Here is a 14,200-nt window from a genome sequence, read left to right as displayed (position 1 = left end):
GTTTATGGACGACGTGACCCACCAACCACTCTGAGGGATCGACACGAATCGCCGTTGAGGAGTGGGGCAATCTGGACCAACAGTGCCTTGATGAACTTGTGGATAGTATGCCACGACGAATACAGGCATGCATCAATGCAAGAGGACGTGCTACTGGTTATTAGAGGTATCGGTGTGTACGGCGATCTGGACCACTAACTCTGAAGGTCGCGCTTTATGGTGGTACAACATGCAATGTGTGGTTTCCATGAGCAATAAAAAGGGGTGGAAATGATGTTTATGTTGATCTATATTCCAATTTTCTATACAGGTTCCGGAACTCTCGGAACCGAGGTGAAGCAAAAGTTTTTTTGATGTGTGTACATATAGAACAAATGTTTTTAAATCAGGCGTTTGAGAAAATGTATATTAGGAATATGTGATTTACAGTTCATGTACTGATCAATATACGCAGCTAGATAGTATGAAAACCGGTTTGGCATATTACATTTCTCCCGTTCTGTATATCCTAGTTAATAGGGAACTTAATGAAGAGTCATTATATTAGTAGGAAATGGAATAGCTCCTATATCGAACCTTGTGGAAGACCATCGTAATTTGTCTCCACTCAGAAGAAGTTTTACCAAGAAAATGACAACTGGTATCTAACGTGAACCTTTGCTTCCCGTACGTTAAATGTGAAATAAATAACTCATTGTTTGCGCAGTCACTGGATAAAAATATGGAAACACAGCGGGAAATGCGTGCTTGATTACAAATGAAAGCGCTAGCCAAGTATGCAGGTGGCACTGTTGTATTTGACCACGAACGGCACCTGTGTAGTGCACTCAATAAGTTGTAAGCTTCAGTCGTGTTCAGAACAGTGTTGTGTATAGTTGTGACTGTATTATGTCGGAGACAAGTGAATTCGAGCGTGAGCAAATTGCTGGTTGTCGTGTAGCGGCAGCTTCCGCAACCAATACAGCTGACGTGTTTGGTGTTTCAAAGGCTACCGTGTCGAAGATTTATACGGCATGCAGGGCAGGCACATAAACATCATCCGCTAAGTCTCAACACGGACGAAAACGTGTATGGAGCGATCGTGGCAGACGGTCATTGAAGAAGATTGTGACGAAAAATAACAGGGCGAAAGATGCAAAACTCACTGCAGAACTGAATGTGACATTCGCGAACCCTGTCAGTACCAAAATAATACGAAGAAAGCTCCGTAAGGAAGCTCCATAAGCGGGGATTTTCAAGGCGAGCTTGAATTCCCAGACCACTCATCAGTGATGCAAATGCCCACAACAGGAAAGCGTGGTGCCGAAGACAAAACCACGGACAAGGGGGCAATGGAAATAAGTCATTGGGTCGGCTGAGTCCACTTTTCACATAGTTGTCAACTTCTGGCTGAGTTTAAGTGTAGTGTAGAGTGAAACATTGCGAATGTTCGGTGATGATTTGGGTAGCCAATCACTGCTGAGGATTCATAGGACCACTGTGGGTCATCAGGTCCATCCGATGGTAAACCGTTTGTTCCCCTGTGGCGATGCTGTGTTCCAAGATGACAGGGCTCCTGTTGACACAGTTCGTATCGTCCAAGACTGGGTTTGTCAGCGCGAATATGAATTGTCGCATATCTCCAGGTCAAAACAGTCACAAGATCTCAATATTTGGAAAGAAGGGCGTGTGGTTACTATCCACCTCCAACATCGTTATTTGAACTTGCTACTATTTTGTAGGAAAAATGATCTAACATCCTTTGAAAAGAATACAAGGTCTTTATTTATCGATCTTTTATTTATCCATTCCGAGATCACTAGAAACTGTTTTGAATGCCAACGGTTTTCCTACACCGTATGAGACAAGTTAATGTTTTGTGTTTTTGGTGTTTCCATATTTTTGTCCACCCCTTGTACCTTGGAGGCTCTGAAATGTAAGATCTTCCCAAAGTTAGGATCAAAGCAGGTCGATAAAACTCATGCAAAAGTGTAACAGAGACGTTCGAAGAACTTGAATGTGAATCTTTGGAAGAAAGGCGATGTTGTTCTCACGAACCACTGTCTGGTAAATTTAGAGAAGCAGTATTCAGAGATGACTGAGCGAAGTGTGTAGTGTACGGGTAGTGAGAATGAGACGAGGGAAACTAGTCCGCGTGTTGAGGCATACGGACAGGCATTTTCCCCTACTTCACTGGAAGGGGACACAAACTGAGATGACCAAGGTCATGTGATAGCAATATGCACATATACAGATGGTGTATCGCATACACAAGATATAAAAGGGCAGTGCATTGGCGAAGCTGTCATTTGTACTGAGCTGATCCATGTGAAAAGGTTTCCGACGTGATTGTGGTCGTTCAATGGGAATTAACATACTTTTAACGTGGAACGATACTTGGAGCTAGACGTATGAGACATTCCATTTCGGAAATCGTTAGGGAATTCAATTTTACGAGATCAACTGTGTCAAGAGTGTGCTGAGGATACCAAATATCAGGCATTACCTCTCACCACGGACAACGCAGTGGCCGAGAGCCTTCACTTAACGACCGAGAGCAACCGCGTTCACATAGACTTTTCAACGCTAACAGACAAGTAAAACCGCGTGAAATAAGCGCAGAAATCAATGTGGGACGTACGATGAACGTATCCGTTAGGACAGTGTGGTGAAATTTGACGTTAATGGGCTATGGCAGCGGACGACCGACATGAGTGCCTTTGTTAATAGCACGATATCGCCTGCAGCGCCGTTCCTGGGCTCGTGAACATGTCGGTTGAACCCTAGACGACTGGAAAAGCGTGGGCTGGTCAGATGTGTCCCGACTTCAGTTGGTAAGAGTTGATCGCAGGGTTCGAGTATGGCGCAGACCCCACAAAACCAAGGACCCAAGTTTCCAAAAAGGCACTGTGCATGTTGGTGGTGGCTTCATAATGGTGTGGACTGTGCTTACCTGGAATGGGATGAGTTCTGTGGTCCAACTGAACCGATAATTGACTGAAAATGTGTATGTTCGGCTACTTGGAGACAATTTGCGGCCATTCATGGGCTTCATGTTCCCAAACAATTATGGAATTTTTATGGATGATAATGTGCCACCTCACGGGGCCACAATTCTTTCCGTTTGGTTTGAAGAACATTCTGGACAATTAGAGCGAATGATCTGGCCACCCAGATCGTCTGATCTTTATGGGACATAATCAAGAGGTTAGTTCGTGCAAAAAATAGTGCACCGGCAGCAATTTCACACTTATGAACGGCTAGAGAGCCAGCATGGCTTAATATTTCTGCAGGGTACCTTGTTGAGACCGTATCACGTAGAGTTGACGCCGGGCAAAAGGAGGTCCGACACAATATTAGGAGGTACCCATGACTTTTGTCATCTCAGTGTATAGTCGCTAATGCTGGCAACAAGTCGTCTCCATCGCTCTATGTAGAGTGACTTAAGGAGTGTACTATTTCTATCTACTTGTCGGTATTTGTGAAACTTACCGTGCACCAGGGTGATGAGTCCGCCGAGGATGTAAGACAGCTGAGAGAGCACGTACGTCGGCTGAGCCCTCCACATCGTCACGGGGTCATTCACCTTCACGAACCAGTCCCAGAACTGGAAAACACCAAGACAAAACTTAAAGCTTCTAAATCTTTCTTTTCATCCTCCTCAGTCTGATAACTTGTCTCATGTTGGTCCACTACGAGTTCCTATTCGGTGCCAGCCTCTTCATCTCAGAGAAGCCCTTGCATCCCATGTACTCAATTATTTGTTGGATATATTCCAATCTTTGTCATCCCCTACATGTTTTGCCCTCACGTACCGAGGAAATTATTCCCCGACGTCTTAACGAGGGTCCTATTGTCCTGACCTTCTTCTCGTCAATGTTTTCTACGTCTTCCTTCGCTCGCCGATTCTGTGGAGAACCTCGACATTCCTTATCTTATCGGTCCACCTAATTTTCAACATCCTAGTATAGCACCCCTTCTTAAAATCTTTGACTTATTTCTTTTTCGGTGCCGGCCGCTGTGGCCGAGCGGTTCTAGGCGCTTCATTCCGGAACCGCGCTGCTGCTACGGTCGCGGGTTCTAATCCTGCCTCGCGCATGGATGTGTGTGATGCCCTTAGGTTAGTTAGGTTTAAGTAGTTCTAAGTCTAGGGGACTGATGCCTTCAGATGTTAAGTCCCATAGTGCTTAGAGCCATTTTAAGCATCTTTACCGGTTTTCCCACAGTCCATGTTTCGCTACCATACAACGCAGCGCTCCAGAGTGTATTTTCATACATTTATGCCTCAGATTAAGGTCAGTATATGACACTAGTGGCCTATTCTCACCAAGAACTTCCTCTTGACCGTGCTTATATATTTCAGTGTTCTACTTGCTTCGTCCAGCATGTGTAATTTTTCTTTCAAGGTAGCAGACTTCTTTCTCTTTGTCTACTTCGTGATCCCCAATCTTAACGTTAAGTTATCGCTAATCCCATTTCTGCTACTCCTTCTTACTTTCGTCTTTCTTTCGTTCACTCTCAGTCCATAATGTGTTATCATTAGATTGTTCATTCCGTTCAAAAGGTCCTGCAATTCTTTCTCACTTTCGCTGAGGATAGCAATGTCATCAACGCATCTTATGATTTTATTTCCAACATTGCTTCTGTGAAGTACAAATTTAAAAGTGGGGGAGAAAGACTACATCCCTGCCTTACGCCCTTTTTAATGCGAGAACTTCGTTCTCGATTCTTATTGTTCCTTACTGGTTCTCGTAGATGTTACGTATTAGCCGTTTTTCCATATAATTTACATCTATTTTCCGGAGAATTTGGAACATCCTGCACCAGTTTGTATTTTCAAACACTTTTTCTAGCCCGATTAATACTATAGCCATGTTTTGTTTTTCGTAAGTCTTGCTTTCATTACGGAGTCCAACGTTAGAACTACCTCTCGGCTGCCGTTAGCTTTCCTGTAGTCAAAGTGATTGTCATCTAACAAACCCTCAGTTTTCATTTCAGTTTTTCACTGTGTTGTACTTACCAGCAACTTTGATACATGAGCTATTAACCTGATTGTGCGGAAGGTCTCTCAATTATATGGTTTGCTACCTTCGGGCCTGAGTGAATGATATTTTTCAGAAAATCTGTTGGTATGTCTCCTGTCTCACAAAATTTACACATTATCTCGAACAATAGTCCGCACCTGGTAGCTGAGTGGTCAGCGCGACGGAATGTCATACCTAACGGCCCGGGTTCGATTCCCGGCTGGGTCGGAGATTTTCTCTGCTCAGTGATTGGGTGTTGTGTTGTCCTTATCATCATCATTTCATCCCCATTGACACGCAAGTCGCCGAAGTGGCGTCAACTCGAAAGACTTGCACATGGCGAACGGTCTACCCGACGGGAGGCCGTAGCCTCGTGGCATTTCCATCTCGAAAAATCATTTGGTTGTCACTTCTCCAATAATTTTACAGATTCAGAAGGATTGTTATCTATTCCTTCCACTTTGATCGCAAGTCTTCCAAAGCTCCGTCAGATTCTATCTCTAGTATTGGGTTTCTTGTACAATCGAAACCCATTTCTTTTTCTGTCAGGTGAGCAGATAGTTTCTCTCTCTCATAGAGGCCTTCAGTGTACTCTTCGCTACATGTTGTTGTTGTTGTTGTGGTCTTCAGTCCTGAGACTGGTTTGATGCAGCTCTCCATGCTACTCTATTCTGTGCAAGCTTCTTCATCTCCCAGTACCTACTGCAACCTACATCCTTCTGAATCTGCTTAGTGTATGCATCTCTTGGTCTCCCCCTACGATTTTTACCCTCCACGCTGCCCTTCAATACCGAATTGGTGATCCCTTGATGCCTCAGTACATGTCCTACCAACCGATCCCTTCTTCTGGTCAAGTTGTGCCACAAACTCCTCTTCTCCCCAATCCTATTCAGTACCTCCTCATTAGTTATGTGATCTACCCATCTAATCTTCAGCATTCTTCTGTAGCACTACATTTCGAAAGCTTCTATTCTCTTCTTGTCCAAACTATTTATCGTCCATGTTTCACTTCCATACATGGCTACACTCCATACAAATACTTTCAGAAAAGACTTCCTGACACTTAAATCTATACTCGATGTTAACAAATTTCTCTTCTTCAGAAACGCTTTCCTTGCCATTGCCAGTCTACATTTTATATCCTCTCTACTTCGACCATCATCAGTTATTTTGCTCCCCAAATAGCAAAACTCCTTTACTACTTTAAGTGTCTCATTTCCTAATCTAATACCCTCAACATCACCCGACTTAATTCGACTACATTCCATTATCCTCGTTTTGCTTTTGTTGATGTTCATCTTATATCCTCCCTTCAAGACACCATCCATTCCGTTCAACTGCTCTTCCAAGTCCTTTGCTGTCTCTGACAGAATTACAATGTCATCGGCGAACCTCAAAGTTTTTATTTCTTCTCCATGGATTTTAATACCTACTCCGAATTTTTCTTTTGTTTCCTTTACTGCTTGCTCAATATACAGATTGAATAACATCGGGGAGAGGGTACAACCCTGTCTTACTCCCTTCCCAACCACTGCTTCGCTACATACAACAGAGAAATTCCTTTTCCATCCTTACTTTCAACGCCGCTGAAGCTTGTTTCGACTTTTTTAGCCTCTCTGCCTGTACCTTCCTCCCCCAGATTCTATCCATCTCCTCCGCTTTTCTTTCTCTGTCCATCTCCTCCCCTATCTCTCGCCATCTCTTCCTCCTGCTATCTGTACCTATCTCTTCCTTTTCCCCCCTCGCTATCTGTCCATCTCCTCGTCCTCCCTTCTCTCTCCACGGTATCATACTCATCTCAATAGGAGGCTACAGTATTTCTTCCCAGATTGTAACTAATATGTGTTCCAAATTTGATTGAAATATTTACAGTGGTTTAACGATGAGCCTTTTACACATGGCTTTGCTCGCATTCGCAACTTGTCAAATATATTTCACTTATATTTACTGCATTTCACACATATTAGTAGACAAATTTCACCAGTATGTCTACCGAATTTCTGTATCTACATCTACATCATATTCCGCAAGCCACCTAACGGTGTGTGGCGGAGGGTACTTTTTCTATCACTAACTGAGGCCTCAGACCCTGTTCCCCTCGCGAATAGCGCGTGGGAAGAATGATTGTCGGTAAGCCTCTGAATTGGGTGTAATTTCTCAAATTTTCTCCTCGAGGTCATTACGCGAGACGTTTGTGTTGGGAAGTAATACACTCCTGGAAATTGAAATAAGAACACCGTGAATTCATTGTCCCAGGAAGGGGAAACTTTATTGACACATTCCTGGGGTCAGATACATCACATGATCACACTGACAGAACCACAGGCACATAGACACAGGCAACAGAGCATGCACAATGTCGGCACTAGTACAGTGTATATCCACCTTTCGCAGCAATGCAGGCTGCTATTCTCCCATGGAGACGATCGTAGAGATGCTGGATGTAGTCCTGTGGAACGGCTTGCCATGCCATTTCCACCTGGCGCCTCAGTTGGACCAGCGTTCGTGCTGGACGTGCAGACCGCGTGAGATGACGCTTCATCCAGTCCCAAACATGCTCAATGGGGGACAGATCCGGAGATCTTGCTGGCCAGGGTAGTTGACTTACACCTTCTAGAGCACGTTGGGTGGCACGGGATACATGCGAACGTGCATTGTCCTGTTGGAACAGCAAGTTCCCTTGCCGGTCTAGGAATGGTAGAACGATGGGTTCGATGACGGTTTGGATGTACCGTGCACTATTCAGTGTCACTCGACGATCACCAGTGGTGTACGGCCAGTGTAGGAGATCGCTCCCCACACCATGATGCCGGGTGTTGGCCCTGTGTGCCTCGGTCGTATGCAGTCCTGATTGTGGCGCTCACCTGCACGGCGCCAAACACGCATACGACCATCATTGGCACCAAGGCAGAAGCGACTCTCATCGCTGAAGACGACACGTCTCCATTCGTCCCTCCATTCACGCCTGTCGCGACACCACTGGAGGCGGGCTGGACGATGTTGGGGCGTGAGCGGAAGACGGCCTAACAGTGTGCGGGACCGTAGCCCAGCTTCATGGAGACGGTTGCGAATGGTCCTCGCCGATACCCCAGGAGCAACAGTGTCCCTAATTTGCTGGGAAGTGGCGGTGCGGTCCCCTACGGCACTGCGTAGGATCCTACGGTCTTGGCGTGCATCCGTGCATCGCTGCGGTCCGGTCCCAGGTCGACGGGCACGTGCACCTTCCGCCGACCACTGGCGACAACATCGATGTACTGTGGAGACCTCACGCCCCACGTGTTGAGCAATTCGGCGGTACGTCCACCCGGCCTCCCGCATGCCCACTATACGCCCTCGCTCAAAGTCCGTCAACTGCACATACGGTTCACGTCCACACTGTCGCGGCATGCTACCAGTGTTAAAGACTGCGATGGAGCTCCGTATGCCACGGCAAACTGGCTGACACTGACGGCGGCGGTGCACAAATGCTGCGCAGCTAGCGCCATTCGACGGCCAACACCGCGGTTCCTGGTGTGTCCGCTGTGCCGTGCGTGTGATCATTGCTTGTACAGCCCTCTCGCAGTGTCCGGAGCAAGTATGGTGGGTCTGACACACCGGTGTCAATGTGTTCTTTTTTCCATTTCCAGGAGTGTATGTTGTCCAGCTTCTCCCGGAAAGTGCTTTCTCGAAACTTTAATAGTAAATCTCTCCGTGATGAACAACGCCTCTATTGTAACGTCTGCCAATGAAGTTTGTTGAGCATCTCCGTAATGCTCTTGTGACGACTAAACGATCCTGTAACGAAACGTGCCGCTCTTCGTTGGATCTTCCCTATCTCTTCTATCACTCCTATCTGCTAGGGATCACAGGTAGGTGAACAACTCAAGAATCGGTCGAACCAGCGCCTTATAAGCCACTTCCTTCGTGGATGAGTTACATTTCCTTAAAATTCTTCCTGTGAATCTGAGTCGGGCATCTGATTTTTCCACTATTTGTTTTATGTGGTCATTCCACTTAAGGTCGCTCTGGATAGTTATTCGTAGATATTTTACGGCAGATACTGTTTCCAGCGGTTTGTCATCAATAGAGTAGCTGTACAGCAGTGGAATTCTTTTCCTATATGTGCGCAATATATTATATGTGGTTCTGGGTCAACTGGCAGATTCTGCACCATTCATCAGTTCTCTGGAGGTCATCCTTCAAATCTTTACTACACTACTGGCCATTAAAATTGCTACACCACGAAGATGACTTGCTACAGACGCGAAATTTAACCGGCAGGAAGAAGATGCTGTGATATGCAAATGATTAGCTTTTCAGAGCATTCACACACAGTTGACCCGCGTTGCCTGGTGAAACGTTGTTGTGATGCCTCGTGTAAGGAGGAGAAATGCGTACCATCGCGTTTCCGACTTTGATAAAGGTCGGATTGTAGCCTATCGCGATTGCGGTTTATCGTATCGCGACATTGCTGCTAGCGTTGGTCGAGATCCAATGACTGTTAGCAGGATATGGAATCGGTGGGTTCAGGAGGGTAATACGGAACGCCGTGCTGGATCCCAGCGGCCTCGTATCACTAGCAGTCGAGATGACAGGCATCTTATCCGCATGGCTGTAACGGATCGTGCAGCCACGTCTCGATCCCTGAGTCAACAGGTGGGGACGTTTGCAAGACAACAACCATCTGCATGAACAGTTCGACGACGTTTGCAGCAGCATGGACTATCAGCTCGGAGACCTTTGGCTGCGGTTACCCTTGACGCTGCATCACAGACAGGAGCGCCTGCGATGGTGTACTCAATGACGAACCTGGGTGCACGAATGGCAAAACTTCATTTTTTCGGATGAATCCAGGTTCTGTTTACAACATCATGATGGTCGCATCCGTGTTTGGCGACATCGCGGTGAACGCACATTGGAAGCGTGTATTCGTCATCGCCATACTGGCATATCACCCGGCGTGATGGTATGGGTTGCCATTGGTTACACGTCTCGGTCACCTCTTGTTCGCATTGACGGCACTTTGAACAGTGGACGTTACCTTTCAGATGTGTTAGACCCGTGGCTCTACCCTTCATTCGATCCCTACGAAACCCTACATTTCAGCAGGATAATGCACGACCGCATGTTGCAGGTCCTGTACGGGCCTTTCTGGATACAGAAAATGTTCGACTGCAGCCCTGGACAGCACATTCTCCAGATCTCTCACCAACTGAAAACGTCTGGTCAATGGTGGCCGAGTAACTGGCTCGTCACAATAGGCCAGTCACTACTCTTGATGAACTGTGGTATAGTGTTGAAGCTGCATGGGCAGCTGTACCTGTACACGCCATCCAAGCTCTGTTTGACTCAATGCCCAGGCGTATCAAGGTGGTTGTTCTTGGTACTGATTTCTCAGGCTCTATGCACCCAAATGGCGTGAAAATGTAATCACATGTCAGTTCTAGTGTAATATATTTGTCCAATGAATACCCGTTTATCATCTGCATTTCTTCTTGGTGTAGCGATTTTAATGGCCAGTAGTGTATCTTCTGGCCTTGCTACTTTGTTATAGACAACCGCACCATATGAGACCAGCCATAGAGAGCATCTGACGCTTTCTACTAGATCATTTATGTGTATTGTAAACAGTAACGGTGTTATCACTCTTCCTTGAGTCACTCCGGAAATTACCCTTACATCTGTCGATTTTGTTTCATTAAGTGCAAGGAGGTCTCGAAATCAGTTGCAAACTGCTCGGATATTCGATAAGCTCTTGTTTTTTTACACTAAACGGCGGTATGGGACGGTGTCGAATGCCTTCTTGAAGCCAAGGAACATGGCATCAACCTGAGCTCTGTTGTCTACGACGCTTTGGATCTCATGCAGGAATAAAGCGAGCTGAGTTTTGCGGGCTCTCTGGTTTGCGGAATCCATGTTGATTTTTATAGAGGAGATTTTCCTTCTCCAATAACGTTGTAATTCTTGAGTATAAAACATGTACCGTAATTCTACAACAGGTTGACGTCAACAATACAGCTCTGTAATTGTGTGCATCTGTCCTACGGCCCTCCTTAAAAACGGGAATAGCCAGCGCTGTCTTCCATTCGCTAGGTACCTTTCGTTGCTCAAGCGATCTACGATAAATTACTGCTAGAAGGGGAGCAAGTTATTTCGCATAATCTTTGTAGATTTTTATAGGTATGTCATATGGGTCTGACATCTTTCTGCTACAAAGCGATTGTAGTCATTTTTCTGTTCCGCGATTGGTTATCTCAATATGTGCCACTTCGACGGCCGTAAGACGATGGAAAGGAAGGACCGTGTTACAATCTTCCGCTGTGTAACAATTTCGGAAGGCCGAATTCAGATTTCGGCCTTCTTTCTCTTATCTTCCGTATCAGTGCCAGTATGGTCACTGAGCGAATGAATAGATGATTTTGACCCACATAGTGCTTCTACATAATACGAAAACCTCTTAGGGTTTTTGCTCAGATCGGTTGACAAAGTTTTACTTTCAAAGTCACTGAACGCTTCTCTCAATGCTCTCATTACGCTCATTTTCGCCTCGTTCAGCTTTTGTTTGTCAGCTAGGTTTTTACTTCCCTTGAATTTGAGATAAAGATCTCTTTGTTTACGTATTGATTTTCTAACACTGCTATTAAACCATGATGGGACCTTACTTCGAACATACTTATCTAGGGCATATTGCATGATTCCTTTGAATTCTTCCCATTCGTTTTCCACATCTTCGTCCTCATCACTGAATGTTTGATGCTGACAGCTCATATACTCTGAAATTTGTATCCTGTCACTCTTGCTAAGCAAAAATATCTCCCTACCTTTCTTAACATTCTTTGTCAGAACCGTTGCCATAGAAGCTATCACAGCCTTATGATCTCTGATACCTTCCCCTGCTTTAACCGATTCGATAAGTTCACGTGTGTTTGTTGCCAGGAGGTCTAAGACGTTACCCTCACGAGTTGGTTCTCTACCTACCTGCTCAAAGTAATTTTCGGACAAGACATCCAGACCAATGTCGCGCGAATCCCTGTCTCTGGCACCAGTTTTGATAGCGTGACACTCTCAATTTATACTTGGCAAGTTGAAGTCATCCCTTATTGCAACAGAAAATTACTAACGATATACAGCAAGTACTATCTGAAGCATTCTCTCAAGAGGGTTCCTGACACATGCGGTCTATAAAAACATCCTCTTACCATTTTTGACCGATCTTTGATACCAGATTAATTCACAATCGGAATCCATGTTAACCTCGCTAAATTTTATCGAATGCTTTGCTGCAATAAACGCAGCGCCACCATGGACGACTAACCTATCCTCACGATAAATATTCCAATATGAACTTAGGATATCGTTGTTATTAATGTCTGGTTTCAACAAACTTTCTGTACCTAATACTGTCTGTGCATTACAACCTACAGTAAGCGATACTAACTCTGGGACATTTACTTGGATGCTCCTGCTGTTTACTAAACTCATATTAACCAATATGAACTGTAGATTAAAACTGAAGAAACTGCAAGAATGTGGGAATTTAAGGAGATGGGACCTGGATAAACTGACTAAACCAGAGGTTGTACAGAGTTTCAGGGAGAGCATAAGGGAACAATTAACAGGAATGGGGGAAAGAAATACAGTAGAAGAAGAATGGGTAGCTTTGAGGGATGAAGTAGTGAAGGCAGCAGAGGATCAAGTAGGTAAAAGGACGAGGGCTAGCAGAAATCCCTGGGTAACAGAAGAAATATTGAATTTAATTGATTGAAGGAGAAAATATAAAAATGCAGCAAATGAAGCAGGCAAAAAGGAATAAAAACGCCTCAAAAATGAGATAGACAGAAAGTGCAAAATGGCTAAGCAGGGATGGCTAGAGGACAAATGTAAGGATGTAGAGGCTTATTTCACTGCTTACAGGAAAATTAAAGAGATCTTTGGAAAAAAGAGAACCACTTGTATGAATATCAAGAGCTCAGATGGAAATCCAGTTCTAAGCAAAGAAGGGAAAGCAGAAAGGCGGAAGGAATATATAGAGGGTCTGTACAAGGGTGATGTACTTACGGACAATATTATGGAAATGGAAGAGGATGTAGGTGAAGATGAAATGGGAGATATGATACTGCGTGAAGAGTTTGACAGAGCACTGAAAGACCTAAGTCGAAACAAAGCCCCGGGAGTAGACAACATTCCTTCAGAACTACTGACAGCCTTGGGAGAGCAAGTCCTGACAAAACTCTACCATCTGTATGAGACAGGCGAAATACTCTCAGCCTTCAAGAAGAATATAATAATTCCAATCCCAAGGAAATCAGGTGTTTACAGATGTGAAAATTACCGAACTATCAGTTTAATAAGTCACAACTGCAAAATACTAACGCGAATTCTTTACAGACGAATGGAAAAACTGGTAGAAGCCGACCTTGGGGAAGATCAGTTTGGATTCCGTAGAAATGTTGGAACACGTGAGGCAATGCTGACCCTACGACTTATCTTAGAAGATAGATTCAGGAAAAGGCAAACCTACGTTTCTAGCATTTGTAGACTTAGAGAAAGCTTTTGACAATGTTGACTGGAATAGTCTCTTTCAAATTCTGAAGGTGGCAGGGGTAAAATACAGGGAGCGAAAGGCTGTTTACAATTTGTACAGAAACCAGATGGCAGTTATAAGAGTCGAGGTACATGAAAGGGAAGCAGTGGTTTAGAAGCGAGTGAGACAGGGTTGTAGCCTCTCCCCGATGTTATTCAATTTGTATATTGAGCAAGCAGTAAAGGAAACGAAAGAAAAATTCGTAGTAGGTATTAAAATCCATGGAGAAGAAGTAAAAACTTTGAGGTTCGCTGATGACATTGTAATTCTGTCAGAGACAGCAAAGGCCTTGGGAGAGCAGTTGAATGGAATGGACAGTGTCTTGAAAGGAGTATATAAGATGAACATCAACAAAAGCAAAACGAGGATAATGGAATGTAGTCGAATTAAGTCGGGTGATGCTGAGGGAATTAGATTAGGAAATGAAACACTTAAAATAGTAAAGGAGTTTTGCTATTTGGGGAGCAAAATAACTGATGATGTTCGAAGTAGAGAGGATATAAAATGTAGACTGGCAATGGCAAGGAAAGCGTTTCTGAAGAAGAGAAATTTGTTAACATCGAGTACAGATTTAAGTGTCAGGAAGTCGTTTCTGAAAGTATTTGTTTGGAGTGTAGCCATGTACGGAAGTGAA

General features: G+C 44.6%; 1 protein-coding gene across 1 annotated transcript in view; it reads right to left on the bottom strand.

The window, feature by feature from the left end:
• Positions 1-14,200, bottom strand: part of LOC126259609 (uncharacterized) — a 124,192-nt gene that overhangs the window by 85,487 nt on the left and 24,505 nt on the right. Inside the window, exon 2 of the mRNA XM_049956520.1 lies at positions 3,472-3,586. Coding sequence (XP_049812477.1) covers positions 3,472-3,586 — 115 coding nt within the window. The remainder of the gene's footprint in view (positions 1-3,471; positions 3,587-14,200) is intronic.

Source organism: Schistocerca nitens, chromosome 5, assembly GCF_023898315.1.
Source record: "Schistocerca nitens isolate TAMUIC-IGC-003100 chromosome 5, iqSchNite1.1, whole genome shotgun sequence".
In the NCBI taxonomy this organism is placed as follows: Eukaryota; Metazoa; Arthropoda; class Insecta; order Orthoptera; family Acrididae; genus Schistocerca; species Schistocerca nitens.
This window is presented reverse-complemented; position numbering and strand designations above follow the sequence as displayed.